This window comes from Mus caroli, chromosome 1, assembly GCF_900094665.2.
Source record: "Mus caroli chromosome 1, CAROLI_EIJ_v1.1, whole genome shotgun sequence".
Classification (NCBI taxonomy): domain Eukaryota; kingdom Metazoa; phylum Chordata; class Mammalia; order Rodentia; family Muridae; genus Mus; species Mus caroli.
Window position 1 is genome coordinate 182,876,712 of NC_034570.1, and position 21,935 is coordinate 182,898,646.

Consider the following 21,935-nt stretch of genomic DNA (forward strand, 5'->3'; position numbering starts at 1 on the left):
TCACTCTATACAGTCTTAGGTTAGGAAGGCTTGGTCTTCCCACCTCAGTCTCCTGAGTGGTGGACGCCCTTCATTGCTGTTATTCTTAGGGAAGTGGGGAGGTTCTCACCCAGGGCCTTGATATACTAGGGAAACACTCTAAAAAGGAGCTACACCCCCAGTCTTCCTCCTAAGTGCCTCGCCCATGTTCCATCTCCTTGTGACAGCGGTATTTGGTGGTGAAGGATTTGCCTCACTGCCCGGAAGCTGCTTTCATAGTTGATCAATGGATAGGGAAGGTGAGTGGCACACAGGCACACAGGACATGAACTCCAGGTGGCAGAAAAGACACTCTTATTCTGCAAGGTATTGTGGGATATTCTACCCTCACTTCAATAATAACCGAACGTGCTATGTACTTTAGACACATATTGAATGTCCACATAATCTATCAGGCAGGCCGATTTAGAAATCCCACTCTACAGAAAAGAAACGGAAGCTCAGGTTGCTGAGAAAACTTTCTTAGGTCTCTAGTGTCCGATAAAGACGGGGGCGGGGTGCGGTGGGGGTTTGAACGCCACAACTGGCTCCAGGGTCTGTGCTTTCAACTAGCACTTCATGGAGAATGGAAAAAGTGAAAATTGCGGTCGCCTTTGAATAGATGAGAACTTAAGGTAGAACACGGGGTCCACGGGCAGTCCTGGAAGGTGCATTGACAAGTCCTGGAGTGGCTTCTCAAAGCCAAGTCCACCTACGCAAGTCCTCGCGCTAGTTCTGGGGCCCAGTCTCAGAACCCTCACTTGTGCAGGGTCACTACGGGAGGGGCGACGCTCTTCTATTTCGACGTGACTTCCTATCACCCCCCCACCCCCCGCCCAAAGTCCCCAGGACGATCGGACACCCGCAGGGTGAGGCCCACACAGGGACCGCTCCCTCACTCGGTGGCAGGGGCGTAGGGTGACGAAGAGGCAAGGCGGGGCCGGCGGCCCAGGAACGCAGAGTATCAGATTTCTCGCAATGCACCAATCCTGAACTCCGGGGGATGTGGCCACACCTGGAGGGCGTGACCAGACCGTGCAGGGGCTGTGGCATCCCGGGCTAGGCTCTGAGCGCTGGGCACCGAGGTGGGCAGGTGCGGGCCTGTGCGGGCCGCAGAGGAGCCCGCGGTTCCCAGCCGCACCTAGCCGTCGGGGGAGCTCCTGTGCTGCGGCGGTGTGAACTCTTGTGCACCTGCTCCTGAGCACGGACTGAGGCCAGGTAGGGACGCCTGCGTTGGCAAGCCACCTGAGGGAGGACAGACACCTGACGGGTGGGGCCCGGCCCATTGGAGTTGATGTGGGCGGGGGAGCCGGCTTGGGTTCCGTGTCCCGCACCAGGCTGGGTGCTGGGCGCTGGGCACCCTTCCTCAAGTAGTTTTGGAACGGCACCGGGCCCCTTCTGATCCCCCTCCCGCAGAAAGAGCTTGTTTCTGCTCCGCCTGCTCCACCATTGGATGGAAGGAAGGCATCCCTTCCACCCTAGCCCCTCCGGTTTTAACTAGCTTACTCTGAGGCTGGCTCCTGTGTCCCAGAGGGGACTTTCCAGCCCCCCCCCCCCCCCGAGGCCCTGGGTTCTAGTGGCTGTTTAGGATGAGGATGACCTAGGGTTTGGGCGGATTTGTTTTCCTTTTTCCGTGTGTCTTAACACAGTCAAGGCCGCTCACACTGGGCCTGGGAGATGTCTGTGGAGTTCCAGGTAGCCAAACTAGGTGCTGGGGAGGGTGGCGCCAGGCGTGGCAGCTCTGCTGGGTGAGGCCCTCCTGGCCTGAAGGGGCTGGAGGCGGTGCGGAGAGCAGAAAGCCTCCCATACCTGCCTGGAAGGGAGGCCTGGGCTGCCGTGCTTCGCTCGGCGATAAAGTGGTAACCAGCCTTCCCTGTTTTCTTGGTGGGTATCAAGATGGAAGCTAGGGAAGGGAGAGAGCGAAGGTGCTTGGGCAGGGATTGGTGAAGTTGCTAGTTAGATCTGTGTGTCACACATGACGGCACCAGTGGCCTACAGCTTGGCCTTGTCATCCACCAACTCCAAACCCACAGGGAGGAGGTGTGTGAGGATGTGAGCAGGAGAACAGCATTTACTCCGAGGCAAGGTGAAAATCCATGAAGCTGGAGCTGGCATTTCAGTTCCATTCAGGAAGAATGGGAAACTAGGGCAGTCCCAACAGCTGCCTTTGAGACCTGGCTCAAACCACCAGAGCCTTCTAGCTTGAGGTCTAGGATCCGCTCCTGGAACAGACAATGAGAAGACAGTTCGTGCCCCAGGAACCTGAAAGTGCCCCGGTCCTCTGCTCACAGTGAGGGAGGTGGGTGGTGGTCTTATCACTGGATGGTTTCTATCTGTCAGAGAAAACAGACCTTTCATTTTCATGTGGTGGCAGCTGGAGATGGCAGGGCAGTTTCAGTGGCCTGAAGGTTTAGAGAGGTCTGATTTAGGTGTCTTTAATCGCTTCCTCTCAATGTGGTGGCTCCTCCTGGGGTTCTTGTTGGTTTATGTGTAGAATGGGGGAGGCTCAGAGTTCAGGGCACAAAGGCAGGGTTTGGTGCATCCCAGAGGTAAGGTAGAGGCCACTTAACCTTATCCCTGTGCCTTAGTTAACTCAGCTGTCAAATGGGGCTGACACCACATCTTGGATCCTGAGGGTGGGATAACACAGGTTACACTATACAGCCTGTGTTGATGTGGAGGATGGCGCTGCTATTCATCCTGAGAAGTGTCACTGTCTTGTGGTATAGAAAAATGCTGCTGCAGTTTTAAATAATTGGGAAATCGAAACAAAATGTGGGTGATATATATATATATATATATATAGAGAGAGAGAGAGAGAGAGAGAGGGGGGGGGGGAGAAGTGTACAAAGTAGTTCTGGGAAAGCACTACATATATCATGGTACCTTGCAATATTTTCCCTGGTTTGTGTCTCTGTGTGTTATGGAGTGGAGATACTGCTGTGCCATGGCTGTGGTTTAATAAACCATTTTCCCTCTCTGACATCTTGGCTGTTTTTACCCTTCCCTGATAACTGTTCTAAGAATCTCAGATGGCAGATGGGGGAACTCCTGGCTGATTTTTAGAAGGCAGAGAGGGGTTGCAGAGAAGGAAGTAAGATAGAAGAGGGCAGACTGCGGAGCCACACATGTATGGCCCCATCTTGGGAGAACATAGGGAATCCAGAGTGTGGATCTTAGTCACCAGTGACTGGGGTGGCTCTTCCCCTTGCCTTGCCAGTGCAGACTACTGTCATGACTGTCTTCATTTTGTTCTCGGTGGCCATGAATCAACTATAATATGCCCTCAGGTGCATTGTCCAAGAAGAGGTGGATTTCTCATGCGTGACAAACCCAGAGTCAGGACTTCTTAGGACTGCAGTGAGCTGTTCTTAGCCCAGTGCTAGGCTAATAGGTGCCCAGAGCTAAGCTAATAGGTCTGCTGTCTTCTCCCTTGTTCTTACCCCATCTTCTTCTAGGAAGAGTAGGACCTCGGAAGAGAAGGCAACACTTGCCATTGGGGTATAGATTCCTTTTCCATATTTCTTTTTGAGGTAGGGTCTCAGGTAACCCAGTCTGACCTTGATCTCCAGTCCTCCTGCCTTCTAGTCCCTTCTCATCTGGTGACCACATGCTCCCTGGATTTAATGGCTCCATGTGAGGCCCTGTGAGGCACCCCAAACCAGGGCCAAGAGCAAGGGCTCTAGAAGGCTCTATGCTCAGCTCACCTGCCCAGCAAGCTGTGCTCCCAGGGGGAAGGTTTCAGTTGCTGGACTTGGTAATTGGGTCAGAAGGCTCAGGTCCTACCTTGCTCTTAAAGTGCCAGAAATTGAGTTGGGTTTAGTTCCCTGTGTTTGGGTGGAACCTGCCCAGGGAAAGAAGGGATGTTAGGGGTCACCCATGGTTAAGCTTTTCTGAAGGTAGTTCAGAGGACTCAACTGGCTTTGTTTCAGAACTGTGACCCTGGTAAGGGCTTTCTGGAGTGAAGAATGTAGCATTTTCAGGCCATCGTGAGGCTTTTAGTCTCATTGTGGTTTCCGCAAGAAGGAATGGACATAGACTGATAACATGAACAATGTTTGTAATTAACACAGTGCTTGGCACACGGCTGCTGGTGAACAAATATTTGTGGAATGACTTACTTTTTCCAGGTGTCCATTTCTATCTTAAGTAAAAACAAAACAAGAACACTAAAACCCCCGTATGTAGTGTCTGTGCTACCTGAACACACCTGATCTCATCCAAAAGAATCTAACACAATACCCCAGGCAGACCGTGTTCTAGAGAGTGACTTTGCCTCTGGCATGGGATCCACAGGCCTTTGTTTTGGGCCGTGAGTGCTGGCCACTGTAGAATGTTATCTGCAGTGTCCATGTTTCGAGGAGAATCAATCGCAGACTTTACCCAGCCTGGCGCCTGGAACCAGTTGGTTTCCTCCGGCCTCTGTGGGGAGATAAACAGACCCAGGTGAGGGGGGCCGGCTTAGCTGTGCAGGCTTAGCTGTGACAACAGAATTTGGTTGTTAGAGGCTTCTTAGAGTTTTCCCAGGCTCATAATGGGGAAGTGTTCTCAAGCTGTACCTCAGGCACTGGAGATCAGCCGGGACTCTTTTTGCTAGAAGCCAAAAGAGGGAAGGCTGTCTGGGTTGGTGGAAAGATTGCCTGCTCACCCAAGTGAGGACTTTGGAACCAGGGCCAGCCCGGTCACCTGCTTCTCTCAAGTAACCATTCGCCATTGTTTTCTTGGAAAGATACTTTGTTTAGCTTCTGGCCCAAAGTTTCCAAAACTTTCCTTCCCTCTCCTGAGGTGAGATTGAAAAGAGCAGTTAGTTGCCTTAGCCTTGCAGAGCCCCTGAGGAAGCTCGGCTCCAGCGAGGATGACATCACCCTTCATTTCTCTGCTTAAGGATTTAAATAGAAGAAATGTGATCTGCTTGCATGATAAGTCTGATTTGGCCGGAGCATGAAGTATAAAGGGCTTCGCAATAAGAATCAAAAGAACCCTTTTACTTCTTTCCTTCTCCTCTCACTGGCACAGTTTACTGCCATATTTAATTTCTTTGCTGTAATCTAGTGAAACTGTAGCCTCAGTACCTGGGAAGAGTGGCTGGGAAAGTTCCCAGTGGCTAGCTCCAACTCTTGTGTTCTCCCTACTCCTAGATCATGGCCCTCCACCCTCGAAGAGTCCGGCTGAAGCCCTGGCTGGTGGCCCAGGTGGACAGTGGCCTCTACCCTGGTCTCATCTGGCTACACAGAGATTCCAAACGCTTCCAGATCCCCTGGAAACATGCCACGCGGCACAGCCCCCAACAAGAGGAAGAAAACACCATTTTTAAGGTAAAGAACGTCCTCTGCCATCTGAGTTGGATTTTGTTCCAGTCCTCTGAGACCATTCTGGGTTTGTTTGCTTTCTCTCTTCTGGCATTCTGGTGTAGTGGAACCTATATGATAAGATGCCCAAATTGTGATTCCTCTTCTCTAGCTGTGTCTATGAGGCTGAGGTCTTTACATTTCCATTGGTTGCAAGATACTCAGTTTATATCCAAGTGGATCTGGGGTGAGGGTGTGTGTGTGTGTGTGTGTGTGTGTGTGTGCCCTTGGTATTTAGAAGACTATTCCTGGGAGCTGGGGTTATAGTTGATTGTGAACTGCCGGCACACCTGACGTGTGTGCTGGGAACCAAGTTACTCGGCTTTTCTTCAAGAGCAGTGAACATTTTTAACTACTGAGACATCTCTCCAGCCTCACTCACAGTTTTATTCTTTTAATGTCTTTCTTCTGACTTTCCCCTTTCTTCTCCTCTCCCCTTTATCTTCCCCACTCTTCTGATTTTTTTTTCACCTTTTCTTTTTCATTTCTAAAGATAAATCAAGTCCAAGGCTTTGTGCATGCAAAGCAAACACATTACCACTGAGCTACATCCCAAGCCTTAATTATGTTTTCATAATTAACAAGTAATTCTTCTCTGATCCTCATTGTAGTCTGCTGGAGACAAGATTCAGTCACAACGCACTTTACTAAATTTAAGTGAAACCGAAGCTTGACTTCGGACAAAACTAAGTAGGCAGTGGTTATAGAAAGGTTGCATTGTGGTTACAATTTCAGGAGCTGCCTTTCCACTTTAGACCAACTTCTCCCTTCCATCTCGGGAGTAGTTAGTCCCCACAGCCCAAGATGCTTGTCGTTTCTTACTTTGCCTATACGCTGGAAGGCTGAGCTGCGGGTCCAGTCGTGACTGACTGTAGGATCAGGGAGAGTTGGAGAGTCCAGGGCTCTGAGGAAAGCCATGCCGACCGGGCTATTTCCTACCCATTTCTGGTGTAGAGGGAGAGGCAGAGAGAAAACTGGCCTGAGAGGACTTTGAAAGTGTGTAAATGAAACACTAAATCTATGAATATTAATAATGTATTACTATTATGGATAGATGTTATAAAAGTGTTAAGGGAAATATCTGTAGACCAGTGCCAATCACTGGTGGAGCTGACGTTGAGAAATGGAGAAGCTTGCTTAGGCCTGGTTGTATCCCTTGCAGCCTTGTTCTGGGTCTGAGTTTGCTGTTGCAGTATCTGATTGGTCACAGGAAGAGGCTGGTCCTGTAGGCCTCTTCCATGAGGGTGTGAGGAAAGCTTTGCAATGGTATGTCTGTTTACAGATTGCTAAGGAGCATTTGAGTGGCAGAAGGCAGGATACTGTCACAGGTCCTATACTCTGGTGAAGTTTTGGTGAGATACAGAGATGAGGAAGGCACCAGCATGGACTTGTGTGTTCCCAGTGTCACTTGAATCTCATGATGACCATGCAGGGAGAATCTTCCTCCTACCCTGTGCTGTACATTTAGAAGCAATCAGTGGGGCTGAGTAACTTCCCCTATCAATCAATGGTAGTTCTGGGGTTTGGTCCTGGGCCTCTGGTCCTGTTTGTCCCCTTATGATTCTGAGTGGGAACTGAACTGTTCAACCTCAATTTCTATAACCACCAACTCTGGAGTTGGTCTTGAGAAAGCAGGCAACCTCTCTGGCCTTTGTTTTTTCCTTAAACTGTAGTTGGGGTAAAGCCAGTCTGTCTGCTTTTTAGAATTGCCATGAAAATAGAGTGAAGTGTGGGGAGATATTTGTACAGTACTTAATAAAGATTTAGAAATAAGAGCCATTTTAGGAAGAGAAATAGGGCTTTCAAGGTGACCAGGCTCTGAGAGAGGTTTGACAAGTACAGTTTGTTTATATGTTACAGCTTTGGCCCATGTGGTACCTCAGGGCCCTGCCTTCCTGATGCTGAAGCATGCTTGTAAACATTGTAGCCCTCTTTGTATCAGCTGAACTGACTGATGAGATGGCTGGGTGTGAGCAGGAAGCTGGCGCTAGCCTTGGGCTCAGTTAGTCCAGCTATGCTGTTAAAAGAGCAGGATTTAAGGGAATCACAGAGTACAGACTTCTTCCAGAATCTGCCTCTGGAGACAGCTGGATAGAGTCAGAGCCAGTGTGAATACAGAAAGGTCAGATAAACCACTGGGAGATAGGGGAGGCAGAAGGCATGTACACCAGGTAATGGCAGGTTTGTATCTCAGGTACTAGGAGTAGTGAAATTGAGCCTATCTAAGGATGGAGCCAGTCTTAGCCACCCTGGTTCCTGCTAAGCCTACACAAAGCAGCCCAACTTGGTGGGTATTCTTCATCCTAGACTGCAAAACACACAGAGGAAACCAAATCAGAGAAGGTGGCTGGAGGAAGTGAATGTGAGCTGGAAGAAGACCTGGTTAACACTGAACTCTGTCGCTCTGCAGGGTGGGACTAAGGGGGACCAGAGATCTCAAAGGAGGGCGCAAAAGTTCCACTTCAGCTTAAGGAAAAAGCCTGTGTCTGGGCATGGTGGTATATGTCTAAAGTTTTAGACATATACTCTGAAAGCTAAGGCAGGAAGATTGCTGTGAATTTTTGAGGCCAGGCTGAGGTACATAGTGAGAGCCTGTCTCAGGAAAATCAAAAAGAAAAAAAACGTTCTATGTGGCAAAAGTTTGGATAAGTAATTTGTCCTGACAGCTTGTAAAGGTTCCGGTGGGGCTGTAGAGATGGCGCAGCAGGTGTCCCTGCGCCTCAGGACCTGAGTTCGATTCCCAGGACTCAAGTGGTATAGAAGGAGAGATCCAAGTCCCATTTATACACACTAACTAAAATGGGATGAAGTTAAACATTTAAACGGTTTAGTGTGTTCTTGTTTGAGGAACAGACCTCTGGGAGATGAGCTCTCCTTCCTCTGCATCTGAGAACAGAAAGAAAGTTGAGTGATCAGAGGGCATGGAAGCAGGGCTTGGCCTGCCCCTCCCCCAGGGACGCTCCTGAGGGGCCGGGTCTGTTCCTCACTTCTCGCTGGGCAGATGATCTTGTTCCTCTTATCTGCAGTGGTACTTTGACTTCCTACTTAGGAAAACAGAGGAACCTTCCGAGGTAGTTTAGGCCACGCCCTCTTCCACGCCCCCGGGCCACTCCTCCAGGCCACTGCTGGAGGTTTACAAAGAAGGGGGCGTTTGAAGAACTGGGAAGAGAAGAGTGTGAATTTGTTAAAGCTTGCTGCCCTCAGGAAGGAGTTAAGACAAGCTAGACGTCAGAGCATGCTTCCTGGAGGATTTTTGTTTTGTTTTATTGAAACTATATCGTCCAGGTTGACCCTGGACTCTCTTACTATGTAGCCCAGGTTAATTTCAGACTCCTGTTTCAGCCTCCTCAGTGCTGGAATTACAGGTAGACAGTACCGCATCCGTCTCCTGAAAGTCTTTATATCGTCTCACTTCCTTTTGTCATACTTATTGTCGTGTAAGCTATTCTTGTTTTAAAAGAAAGCCTGGCAGAATGGAGCACACTTCATTTTCATCATTGGGGAGGTTATAGAAGGAGAATCTGGCGCTGAGTCCAGTGTGAGGGTTACATAATGAGACCGGAGCAGGAGAGATGGCTCATGGTTAGGGGCCCATACCGTGCTGCAGCATATCAGAGTCAGTTCCTAGCACTTATGATGTGCAGCTCACCACCACCTGGAATTCCAGCTCTGGGGGATCCAGCGATCTGTTCCGGCATCAGAGGGCACACGCATGCACATTAACATACCTAACCCCCAAATAGACATGCTTAAAAATCAAATCTTAAACAAAACCTCGAAAAACAGATGGAAGAGGGAAAAAGGAAGAAGAGCAAGGGTGGAAGAGAATGGAGAAGAGGAGAAAAAGGTTTCATAAAGCCTGCTGTACAGCATCACCCCAGACTTCAGCTTCAGGATTGTCTGGGCAGGTGCTGGTGCTAAAGCCTGAACCAAGGCTCCATTCAAAGCTTTGTTTGCACACAGTTTGATTTCTCTTTGACTTGTCTTTGTTGGCCCCGAGGTCAGTATTATCCACCGAAATCTCTAAATTGGTGTTGGGATGGTGGAACACTCAGAGGTGTGTGTACAAGTGTGTGTGCATGTGTGTGCATGCTTGGTGGTAGTTCTCCATAGTGGTCAGCATTCACACTGTCTCATTCCTCAGGCTTGGGCTGTGGAGACCGGAAAGTACCAGGAAGGGGTAGACGATCCTGACCCAGCTAAATGGAAGGCTCAGCTCCGCTGTGCTCTCAACAAAAGCAGGGAGTTCAACTTGATGTACGATGGCACCAAGGAAGTGCCCATGAATCCTGTGAAGATCTATCAAGTGTGTGACATCCCCCAGCCCCAGGGCTCTGTCATTAACCCAGGTAAGGCCTGAGGATTGGACAGACCCAGGGTTGGTCTCTTAAGAAGACAGGTTGACATCAGGCCTTTGCCTAGGAAGAGCTCAGAGAGCAGATGGTATAAGGAGTTATAAAATTAGTGCTTTAAGCAAAAGGTAGATGAGGGTACCGTTCTTCTGGTAGGAGACAGCCTCTCTTGGGATGGAGGAGTAACAACTGAGGGTTTGCATTCCAAACCTGGCTCTTATCGCTCTACTACTGTTGGACTTGAATTGAGTTATTGGGCACCTCGAGCCTCTGTTTCTTTAATTTCAAGATGTGAACTCTCATCATTCTGTCTTTTCAATGGTTACTCGTAGAACCAGTGGACATGACCCATGCAAGCTATTGTGTTCTCTATGAACGTTGGGTCAAGTAAGTTTAGTCGGTGGAGTATTTCTGCTGAGAACCTGCCACTCAATCCTCAATGGGTAATAACTACAAAGAGCCAGACATTTAGTCTTATCATCCAGTCAGACCTTGCCATAATGGAGGATTTGTGCCTCCCTCATATGTGGCTCTCAAAACTGAGCATTCTGGAGCCCTTAAAAGAGATGCTCATGTGTGGAAAGCTATTGTTTAGTTATAGTGATGCATAGGGATTGCTAAGGCAAGATAAGAGACCTTGAGTACAGACTCTATAGAAGGATTTAGAACTAGCTAAAGCTTGTGGGTACATACAGAGGTTTCCCTAGCCTGGGTGGTGGGTCAGCTGTTGAGATGTCAGTGAAACAAACTGCTCTTCTGTGGGCTTCTGTGCCCCGGATAGGATCCACAGGGTCTGCTCCTTGGGATGAGAAAGATAATGATGTGGATGAAGATGAGGAGGAGGATGAACTTGAGCAGTCCCAGCACCACGTCCCCATCCAGGACACCTTCCCCTTCCTGAACATCAACGGTGAGTGGGGTGACGATGTAACTGACTTTGGCTTTGGAACTACTGATCCATCAGCCACCATTGCTCTGAGGGGGTAGAGGGGGTGGTGGGGTCCTCAGCCAGACTGTTGGTGTGTTAGTAAGCAGAAGTCACAGGCAGAAGACTCCTGATGCCTCAAAGCAGTAGGGTGTGCTCTAGGGTTCTAGGGAACAACCAATTCAAAGAAACAGAAGAAGCATAATTCATTCCTGGTGAATGATAAATTTGGGGATTTACTTCAGAGAAGTGATATATCCCATTTATGAATTGTAGCTAAACTCCCAACAGTTTTCCTGGTATGAATTCTGAGTTATGTCCTTAATAGAATTCGCTCTGCTGAAGCTGTGCCATGAACAACTTGATTCTAGCTGATGGTACCTGGCCCTGGTGGGTTTATCTATAAGAATCTTTTATCAGTTTTGATTTTGAAGGCTTTTTGACAATTTTATTAGCATTTAAAAGAAAACTCCCTGGACAGGCAAGCTGTAAATCTTGACAACTGCCAGGAGGAAGAAGATGGAGAAGAGGAAGAGAGAAAGCCCTGTTGTTTGAGTCCAGCTGGTATTTTAGCAATGGCAAGCGTGGTGGTCAGCCACATGGTGGAGTGTGAGGGACTTCACAGAAGGAGTAAGAAAGCCCAGCGTGTTAGGGGGAATATCCCCAGGCTTAGGCCTTCCCGAGTCCTGCCTAGTAGCCTCATAGCGGCTTTGTAGCAACACCTTCTTGAATGGACTTTTGAATTTAGCTCTCCAGCAGAGAGGAGCTGGAGAGGTTGGGACCTGCTGTGGGCATCAGGGTCTGTGTCTGTAGATGCTCACCCGAGGATGTCCATTGTGCTCTGGACTGCCCTCCTGAAGTATTCTGACCACATCTGCCCGTGGAGATGCTAGTAGCATGACTGACCACCAGCACACCCTATACTGCATGCTGTGGATCAGATGAGATGATGTTTGCCTCCTAGAGAATTCAGTCAACCACGATGCTGCCTCAGGGTTTGGGCATCACTGGTTCTAGCACTTCACCTATGGCAATGTTTGCTCAAGCCCTTCTTCACTTCCTGCCTCCTCTCCTTCTTGTCACTTTGTTTGTTTGTTTGTTTTCTTTTCTGAGTCAGAGTACTATATAGCTTCCTGCCTGGCCTAAACTTGCCATGTAGATCAAACTGGTGTGGAACTTAGAGATCCACCTGCCTCTGCCTCCCAGTGCTGGAGTTAAAGGCTCTTAGGTGTCTTTTGGACCCTTGAAAACAAGTGATGGATAAGAAAAACTTTCATGGGAGCTTGAGAGATTGGCAGAATCTATTTCGGGTGACTCACAGTCATCTGGGTCCAGGGCATTTTCTGTCCCCTGCTTCTTTGGGCCCACACACATACACACAATTAAAAAGTAATGAAAATAAATATCTAAAAAGAAAAAAAAGACACCTATTGCAGAGATTTTCTAATCTAGACAGTATTACTACATTGCTGCTCTCTCGGTGAAATTTTAAATTGGACATCTCTCTGAGGTGATAACCAGTGTATTTGGATGGCAAGGACAGGATCATGACAACTTGAAGCCATCCTGGTCTAGTGAGAGCCTATCTCAAAACAAAACAAAACAGAGCAAAAAAAATTAAAACAAACCAATTAAAAGAGTTGGAAACATAGGCCCTTCCCCAGATTCTTGGCTCACTCATTCTGTTTCACTCCTTGAAAAGCTGTAACTTATTTCCAGTATCCTGGCTTCTTATTTGAAACTACTGCTGTGTTTCTTTATGTTTGAGGCCACCTTGAGTCTAATAGAGAGTTATAGAATATACATTACCAACAGAATTGTAGGATGGTTTCATATTTAACGCAAAGGGTCAAAGAACATTGGCTTCCGTGATTTCAGTGCTGGGGGGTGGTGGGCAGCAGAGGAAGGCGTTACGGAGGCACAGCAGCCTAAGGGATGAGGCCTAGGAGGGGCCATGGGTAAGCCAGCACTGATGGTGGCAGGAGTAAGCTAGCACCGCTGGTGGAGGGGCCATGTGTAAGCCAGCATGGATGGTGGCAGGAAGTAGAGTTGGGATTTCCTTTCCTTCTTCTTTTGTTTTGAATATGTGGTTCAGATTGGTTTGGAACAAGTGCTCCTTCTGTCGTAACCTCCCAGGTGTTGGGATTATAGGCATGTGCCATCAAGCCTGCCAAGGACTAGGGTTTTTATTCTCTCTTGAAAAGCTGTAATTAGATCTGGTTGAATGAATAGATGTGGCTTAAAATTTATGACAGAATAAGATGATAAATCAGCTGAAAGGCTTTCCTTGCATCCTGTCACGGAGCCTTCTACTTCATTCACCAATATAGACAAATTTAGCAAGCGTTCTGGGCATTCTTTTAAGTTTTTACCTTCAGTTTTATATATGTCACTGTTTTAACTGCATGCCTGTGTACCACCTGTGCACCTGGTGCTTGTGGAGGCCAGAAGAGGGAGTAGGATCTTCTGGAACTGGACTTACAGACAGTTGTGAGCTGCCATGTAGTGCTGGGAATTGAACACATGCCCTGAAAGAGCAGTAGGCGTTCTTTCTAATTACTGAGTTGCCTTTCTAGCCCCCCTTTCAGACAGGTTAATATCTTGTTGCATTTTTATTTATTGTTTGTGGGGACACACACATGTGGAGTTAGAAGACAATGTGTAGGAGTCACTTTTTTTCTGTTGTGTAGATCTGGGGACTAAACTCAGGTTGTCGGGCTTTGCAGCAAGTTCTTAACCCGCTGAGCTATCTCTCCAGTCCCCCTTTAAGACTTTATGATTGTACAATGCATTTGTTGTACTAGAACATCTGTACACTGACACTCACTTGAAACCTGTTGGCTGAGTCAGTGGTACTTCCCTTATGAAGACATTGAATCGCTGTGTACGGTCACCCTGTACACACTATGTAGTGTTCCCCTTATGAATACATGGAGTCACTAGGTATACATTGAGTCCACCATGCACACACTTCAGTGCTCCCCTTATAAAGGGTATTGAGTCACCATGTACTGATTATTTTTTTTTTCCTTTTTGTTGTTTAAAGCTTTTATTTGTTTTATGTATGTGAGCACACTCTCCATGTCTTCAGACACACCTGAAGAGGGCATCAGAATCTACTTCAGATGGTTGTGAGCCACCACGTGTTTGCTGGGATTTGAACTCAGGACCTCTGGAAAAGGAGTCAGTGCTCTTAACCACTGTGAGCCATCTCTCCGGCCCCGGCAACTTTTCAGTCAAGCTGTCTGAATCAGAGAAAGTTACATTGTTTCCATCTGATCTTTAGCAAATAAAGGGGTTTAAAGCAATGAGCTTATGGGAGAAATAGAACGACTGGAAATCAGGAGCTGTGTAGCCACTGAGTCATGAGATCTGTGCTAGGCTGGGAGTTCATACCAGGTTATGGTTCGGTGACTCCTCTATAGCTACCTTGCTTGTTCTCTAAGCCTCAGGCCAGACCATATTGTGCCCTGTTTGCTTACCCACTTTCTTCTGTTCTAGGTTCTCCCATGGCGCCAGCCAGCGTGGGCAACTGCAGTGTGGGAAACTGCAGCCCCGAATCAGTGTGGCCCAAAACAGAACCTCTGGAGATGGAAGTACCCCAGGCACCCATTCAACCCTTCTACAGTTCTCCAGAGCTATGGATCAGCTCTCTCCCCAGTAAGCGAGCCTGCTTTGTATTGCTGGGGCTTCATCTCTTATTGCATGGCCTTTCCTCCCTTATCTCCTACTTCCTTCTCTGTTCTTTTCCTGAAGTGCAGAGAATCAAACCAGAGCCTTTTGCGTGCTAGGAAAACATCACTGAGTCACACCCCCAGACCTTGTCTACCTTATTTTTTTGAAATGTCTAGAATAGCTACCTGCCCCGCCCATGTGCTCTCTGTATCTGCTTACGAACTGTGAGATGAGTTACCAGGGAAGTACAGAAATGTTTGCCCATCCCTTCTTGTCTGTTCAGTTGTCCTGACTGGTAAGAGGTACAAGTTAATTATTGCTGTTCTTGGGGATTTGTGACAAGGTCTGCTCTAAGACAGGGAAGTGCTAGGCCACAGTATGGATTTAGTCACCCAAGGCTCTTAATTTTGAGGGACTTTAGGGACTCTGAATTAGGTACTCATTTATCTTGATGAAGAATTAACTCTTTTCCCTGTCACCTTTTCACACTCTACATGATGAGACATGACCCTAAAATCTTGTCCAAGAAGCTGAGTAGCTTTGATAAGGCCTGTTGGGGTCAGGGGAGACGTGCTGAGTGAAAATGTACTTCTCAGTGAGCCTCCTTTTATAGCATGTGTAAAACAGGTTCAGGGTGTGTATTAGCATGTAGGATTTCAGAAGGATGGCTTGGTATTTTTTCTTGTTCCTCCAGTTACTTTAAAAAGTGAGATGCAGGGCTAAGGGTGTAGCCCAGTCTGTAGTATGCTTGCCTATGATACAGGAAACCCTGGTTTTGATTCCTAGCACTAAATAAAACTGGGTAAGGTTTAATACACCTATAATCCCAGCATTCAGGAACGGAGGTAGGAGGATTAGGAGTTCAAGGCCATTCTTTGCTAGATAGGGAGTTTAAGTTTAGTTTGGGTTATGTGAGATCCTGTCTCAGAAAAAGAAAAAAAAAAAAGTGAAGTGCAAACCAGACACTGTTGCCTATTCTCTAAAGATGTGGCCACTCTCTCTTCGTTCAGTAAACACCTTCCATGATGCACAATAAAGTAGCCACTAGCCACATGTGATTATCAATTTAAATTAATTGACACCAAATAGATCCTTGGTCACATTCATCACACATGTTTTCGGTGCACACATGTGGCAAGCAGTTACCCATATTGGAGGGAGACAGTCTTGCCATCCCCCTCATAATTGCCAATTTATTTTTACTATGGTGTGACCTGGGATACCAGGACCATTAGTATGTGGAGTTAGATTCTAGCCCTAAGGGTGTGGCAACTGAGCAGAGAGTACATCTGGGCCTTAAGCTCTGCTGCAAGGTGTCCTTCTGTGTGATTACTCCTGGATATGTTGACACCTCCCTTTATTGCAGGAAGGATAACTAAGGCAATGACCTTCCTGAAAGCTGGTTGAAAGATGATGGCTTGATCTTGGTGGACTCACATGAGTCTTAGGGATGGACAAAGCAGAGCAGCAGGACTCACTCTCATCTCTCATCTTGTAGTGACTGACTTGGACATCAAATTTCAGTATCGTGGGAAGGAGTATGGGCAAACCATGACGGTGAGCAACCCCCAGGGCTGCCGGCTCTTCTATGGGGACCTGGGCCCCATGCCCGACCAGGAGGAGCTCTTTGGTCCTGTCAGCCTGGAGCAGGTCAAGTTCCCAGGTCCAGAGCATATCACCAACGAGAAGCAGAAGCTGTTCACCAGCAAGCTGTTGGATGTCATGGACAGGGGACTGATCCTGGAGGTCAGCGGACATGCCATTTATGCCATCAGGCTGTGCCAGTGCAAAGTGTACTGGTCAGGGCCATGTGCTCCCTCGCTTGCTGCTCCTAACCTGATTGAGAGGCAGAAGAAGGTCAAGTTGTTTTGTCTGGAAACCTTCCTGAGTGGTGAGTCTGTTTGTAGAAGATTGATACTTGGAGATGTCCCCTAAAGGTTTTTCTCCTTTCTCCTCCTCCTGTTCCTGCTCCTCTTCCTCCCTTTCCTCTTCTTCCTTCTTCTCCCACCCCACCTAAGCTTTCCTGGTGTAACAAAAGGTCAAGGGAAAAGAGAGCCTTGGTTTTGAGCTAGGACCAGGACTCAGACGGTCACAAAGGGAGTTGAGCTCCAGGACTATCTATCTGCATGAAAGGTGTTCTGAGGTTGGTTATGGCTCCTTCGGGCACAGAGAAAACAGTCTTGCCAGCACTTCTCTCTCCAAATGTTAGGAAGGTGACCTTGTTCATCATAGCAAAACTCAAACTCTTCTTTCAGGAAATATTTGAGTACTTAATTTAAGGAGGCAGGTTTAGAAAAATCATTGAGATATAAATCTATGGTGTGTTTTGAATCCCAAGTCTATATCCCTCGTTTCCAGTAGAACCCTCTGACAAGTTTTATTTTGTGATGTTCAGTTTGGTAAACACTGGTCACCTGTGTCTGGTGAACATGTATATGTGACTGGTATGACCAAGGAGTAATTTAATTTTAATTAATTTAAAATTAATAGCCACACATGGATTACGGGTATTGTATTGGGCTGCATGGAAGGCAACACTGATTGGCACAGACAGAGAATAATCCAGGAGTGCTTTTCCATCTTCTGCAGAGCTCATTGCCCACCAGAAAGGACAGATAGAGAAGCAGCCACCTTTTGAGATCTACTTATGCTTTGGGGAAGAGTGGCCAGATGGAAAGCCCCTGGAGAGGAAGCTCATCTTGGTCCAGGTGAGGAGATAAGTCCATCACAGCAACTCTTCTTTCTGCTGGTGCTTTACTCATTGGTCTGGGATGAGTCCTGGTTGAGCATCCACTGACCTATGTGTATTTTAATGCCCTCGGTGAGGCAGCAGACTTAAGTTTTGCACAGTAGGACTGTGTTGTACAGTACCACGTTCTTAACATGGATGTTCAATTTAATGGACACTTCACCTTTCATTCTCCTGCTGATGTTAGGGTCTTGCTAAGACCTTATAAGAAGTAACATTTTCTATCTCTTCTTATAAAACATTTTGGCCATGTTTGTAAGATGTAACTGTGTTCTGGGGATGGTTGCAAGTCTACTTGGGGTTGTGCATGGACTTATACACCAAGATAGGCAGTGGATGCCTCTTGATTCACAGTTTTGCTAAGTAAGCCACCACCTAGTTAGGCATGTGGAATGATGCTACATCCAGGTTCCTTTCTTTGAATTAACCAACATCTAAGGTAAACCTTGACTAGTGAGATATAGCTGTTCACTAGTATCTAGATGATGGGGGGGGGGGCGAGTGCTTCTCAGGGCCTCAGAGCTTCTTCATCAATGTCGGGGCCTCTCCTGCTACTTAAAAATGCCTGTTCTTCAGTGGAAACTTGTGTGCTCTTGCTTGAACAGGTCATTCCAGTGGTGGCTCGCATGATCTATGAGATGTTTTCTGGTGATTTTACCCGGTCCTTTGACAGTGGCAGCGTTCGCCTGCAGATCTCCACTCCAGACATCAAAGATAACATCGTTGCTCAGCTCAAGCAGCTGTACCGCATCCTTCAAACCCAGGAGAGCTGGCAGCCCATGCAGCCTGCCCCCAGCATGCAGCTGCCACAGGCTCTGCCTGCCCAGTGACCCAGACTGCTGTGTGTGTCCTCTTCTCTCCTCTCTCTCATTTTTATATTGTACATAAGGATTTTTTTTTTAAGTTCAGGTTTAGTCAACTTTTAAATCTCCTTTCTATAACCTCATTAGAAGTCTTGAGACTTTCCAAATATGCCTAGTTTTAAAAGTTCCTCTAACTTATCAAGGTATCATCCCCTGAGGGGTTCGTTTCAGATCTTCCATGGTTGGTGTAGGAGAGATTTGATGTCGAAGTTTAGACACCAGAACTCTAACTGCAGCTGTGTTTCCATCTGATGTTAGACAGATTGTTTAACTGGAGGGCATCAGATGCATCACTTGTAAATAAAAAAGGTTTGGAATGATGCCCAAAATTGCATTCGGCCTTAAAACTCTGACTCGATTATTTTCCTCTACTTGTTTAAGACAAAACTGCCTGAACAGGACCCTTCTGCATTGTTTTTAGACCACATGGTTTCTCCTTCTTGCTTTCATCCAAGTTTCTTGAACACTGATCTGATCTGAATTGAGCTCTGTTTGACCTGTTCTGCTAGTACAGTCAGCTGGCTCCCTGCTGGAGGAAGTAAGAGAGGAGCTGATTGGTTGCCTAGCAACCAGTCTTGATATCTAAATAGAGATGGTGCCAAGGTCTGAAAGTCACCCAACCTGTGTGTGGAGTAAAAGCTCATAAAGTGAGTATTAAAGGGGAAGATGGTGACATGGAAAGCCAAAGGATTCCACGAGAGAAAGAATGGTCGTCAGTGGAGGGACTCCATGGGAGAATCGTCATCAGCCACATACCCTGTCACCACTCACACCATCTTATATGTGAAGTTGATGAGCAACTATGATTCCATGTGCCTCATGGCAGACACTGTCCTCTTCCTTATTTTCTTCTCAAAGACCATCTGGAGGGAGTCAGACTTCTGTGAAATGCTCTGACAAAATTGACCGTTATTTTCAGAGACTTCCAAGAGTCTGACATTCAGATTTTTCCATTTATGAAAAATGAGGTGTTTCATATGTTAAAGGTCTGGATAGTGCTCTTCTGGGGAAGGCTCAAACCTGCTTATATCACTTGCTGTGAGCCATGGAGACAGTGAAGAACAGTGCAGTTATGTCTCATAGAGTGTCTGCTCCAGTCCCTTCTCATAATTTGAATTCCAGGACTTAAATGAAAAGCAAGATGGGTCTCTCTGGTTATAGCCTCAATCCTCTTGAATACTGGTGTCTGTTTCATGTCACAGGGATATGCCTCTCTGTACAGTCTGCTGCCCTTACACTAAAGGTAGCACCTTTTGCTTTTCTAGCCACTGAAAGTTGGGATGTATTTAAAGTCTAACAGCTCAACCTAATCTTAGTGGCAGTGAGACTTACTTAGGATGCTTAAGATTTGGTTTAAAGTTCTCTTAGAGATTATTAAAAGGAGGACCAAGAGAAATCTGGGTGAGTTAGGAAAGGCAGGTGTCTCTGTGAATAAGAGCAAAGTATAATTTTATACACATGGCCATAGTATGAACATGTCAGAGTAAAACTCTTTGTATGCTAATTTAAAATGTTTAAAGAGAAGTTTAGGTAAAAGTTTAAAAGTTAGGCTTTTTTAGACCAGGAATCATGCAAGGCTAGGGACTTTATTCTTTTTTGGAGGAATGAGTAGCATCATTTGGTGAGATGAAGTGAGGGAGTCTTGATGTGTGAATGCTCCATCTGGAAGCTCAGAGTTAAAAGTAACCCATTATAGAGAAAGTGGGAGGGCAGCTGTGGAATAGGGGACATTTCCTTTCCCTTCTGTGACAAGTCAGCAGGCTATGAGGAATGGCCAAACAACAGGATCTGGTAAAGAATGTTGAAAAATACATTCTGAGGGCTATGGATTGAGTTATTAGTGTGTGACTGTAATGAAAAATGGACAAATATGTTGGGACAATGTACGATTTTGTGTGGTCCTATCTAGGAAGTCCAGTTTCTTTTCTTGCATCTTTTTGGGAATGCTGGGAGCACACACTACATGCAGGATCTTCTCTCGTCATCTTCAGTAAGCTTTCTCTGGTTTTAGTAGATACCAAGTCCCCAGGAGCTCTAAGTTTCCCAAGGCTCCCGTTCACTCTCCAGCTGTCTTCTTCCTGCCTTCATTTGAAGACTCAGAAGGGAGGAGGATTTCCCCCAGTTCCTCCTTTTCCTTACTGTGCACTCCAGATTAACTCCAATGTTAAAAGAACCACTACAGATAAACCCTGAAGGCAGATGTTGACTCTCATCTCCTCTCCACAGTCCTCAGTTGTATGTTCATGTAGCGTCTTAAACTTTAAGAGTAACTGTGTTGTTTGTAAATTGCTCCAAATCTATGTTCTGCTTGACTGACTGCCAACTTGGAAAGTCAAAACTGTTTGTCCTAGATTTATTGCCAGGTCTTTAGCAGTGTCTGATACAGTGTGGTCTAAGGTATTTGTGCTGTAATAAATGACCTATGTCTTTCAATTTGGAGATTTATTGCTAACTATCATGAGAATGTAAAATAAATTTGGGAAGAAAAAATATAAAGCTAGAGTACTGGTTGTATCAATTTTTAGTACTGACTCCCCCTGAGCTGAGAACCTAAGTTATAACTGGCAGGCCCTACAAACTGATCCTCCTTACATACTGTCTGTCTGTCTTTAACACACTGCTGGTCCTTTTTGGTATGAAGGGACCAGCATGGCACCACCGTAAAACCTCCAGTCTGGGTCTCCATTCTGCTGCCCATAACTTGGGGCCATTTGTCCAGGCTAGAGTTTTCTTAAGATTTCCTTCACAGAAGATATAGGCAAATTCCTTATGTCAACATTTGTCCTTCCTATCTGCTGTAAGACTTCTTTGGGGAAAGGAACAAGGCACTTTCTAAGGTCCTAATGGCAGATGAGGGTACAGTTCCACCGAAGTTCAATCTGAGAAACCAAGGAGTCCATTAGGTTTACTTACAAAGCAGTGGGTCAGAGGTTATGCTCAGGAGCATGGGTGGCCTTGAAGCGGCCAGTAAGGATGTTAACTCACCCTTGGCTTCCTAGATGGTGTTCCCCTCCTTAGTTCTGCCCAGCCTCCTTGAGGTATAGATACCTCCTTGAGGTATCATTCAATTAGGGTAGACTATAACCTCAGAACTTCGGAGGCTGAGGCAGGAGGATTGTCATGTTTGAGGAATACATAGCAGGACATCGTCTCAACAAACAAACAAATCCCCACCACAACAGTGTGGCTGTAGAGATGAGACCTGCTTTTTCTCCCAAAGATTTGAATTCCGTTCCCAAAGCCTGTGTTAGGCAGCTCACAATATCTTTAACTTATTTAGCTCCAGGTGACCCTATACTCCCTTTTCTGGCTTCCTGGGCACCTGCACAAACTTATAAATGGAAATAAAAATCAATCTTTTAAAATAAGATGATCAGCAAACTGGACTCTCGGGCTTTGAGCTCCATGAAGAAGGTACAATGCAGTACCTCGGCACACTGAGAGTGAATACTCAGGCTGCAGACATACAGTTAGTAGTGTTTGGCACGCGTGAAGTCTAGAGCTCAATCCCCAACGCGGCATAAACCATAAACCATAAACGGGACTGAGAAGTCCCGTTCCGGGCCAGCCCCTGCAACACATAGTACAACAGTACTGGCTCAGCAGTTAATGGTACTTGCTCAGCAGGCTGGTTTCCTGAGTTCAGTACCTCAGACCCTCTTACAAGGTGGAAGCGAGAGCTGACAAGGCGCCATTGTGCACGCCCACACAATAAGGCGATTTTTAAAAAAGGAGTGAACATGCATGGCCTTGGCATACCTGTCAAGTTCAGAATCTAGGTACATTAAAAAAAATAATAAAAATAAAGCTTTACAGCATTGCCCACAGGAGAGGGTCCCTTATTCCGCGGACTGACAGCTGGCGGTGCCAGCGGTTTCTCCCCCACTTCCGCCTCGCAAGGCCCGCCCGCAGGGGCTCTACCGGAAGGGGCGGGTCTAAGGTGGCTTTACCTCCCACTCCGTCCGCAGCCTTGTCAAAGGTTCTGGCTTGCGTTTGCTTTTCAAA

General features: G+C 46.9%; 1 protein-coding gene across 4 annotated transcripts; it reads left to right on the plus strand.

Annotated features, from left to right (window-relative positions):
- Positions 1–1,048: 1,048 nt before the first annotated feature.
- Positions 1,049–20,420, plus strand: Irf6 (interferon regulatory factor 6). 4 transcript variants are annotated; one of them, XM_021156685.1, is made up of 8 exons: positions 1,049–1,236; positions 5,157–5,333; positions 9,511–9,715; positions 10,500–10,628; positions 14,145–14,303; positions 15,817–16,209; positions 16,908–17,026; positions 17,673–20,420. In XM_021156685.1, exons 2-8 carry the CDS (start codon positions 5,160–5,162, stop codon positions 17,895–17,897), a joined length of 1,404 nt encoding a protein of 467 aa, XP_021012344.1. In that variant the 5' UTR covers positions 1,049–1,236; positions 5,157–5,159; the 3' UTR covers positions 17,898–20,420. The 4 variants fall into 4 exon arrangements, with proteins under 4 accessions (XP_021012344.1, XP_029335311.1, XP_029335307.1 ...); XM_029479451.1 differs by lacking the exon at positions 1,049–1,236 and adding an exon at positions 1,880–1,902 and having other exon boundaries at positions 17,673–18,264; XM_029479447.1 differs by lacking the exon at positions 1,049–1,236 and adding an exon at positions 4,339–4,717 and having other exon boundaries at positions 17,673–18,264.
- The last annotated feature ends 1,515 nt before the right edge of the window (positions 20,421–21,935 follow it).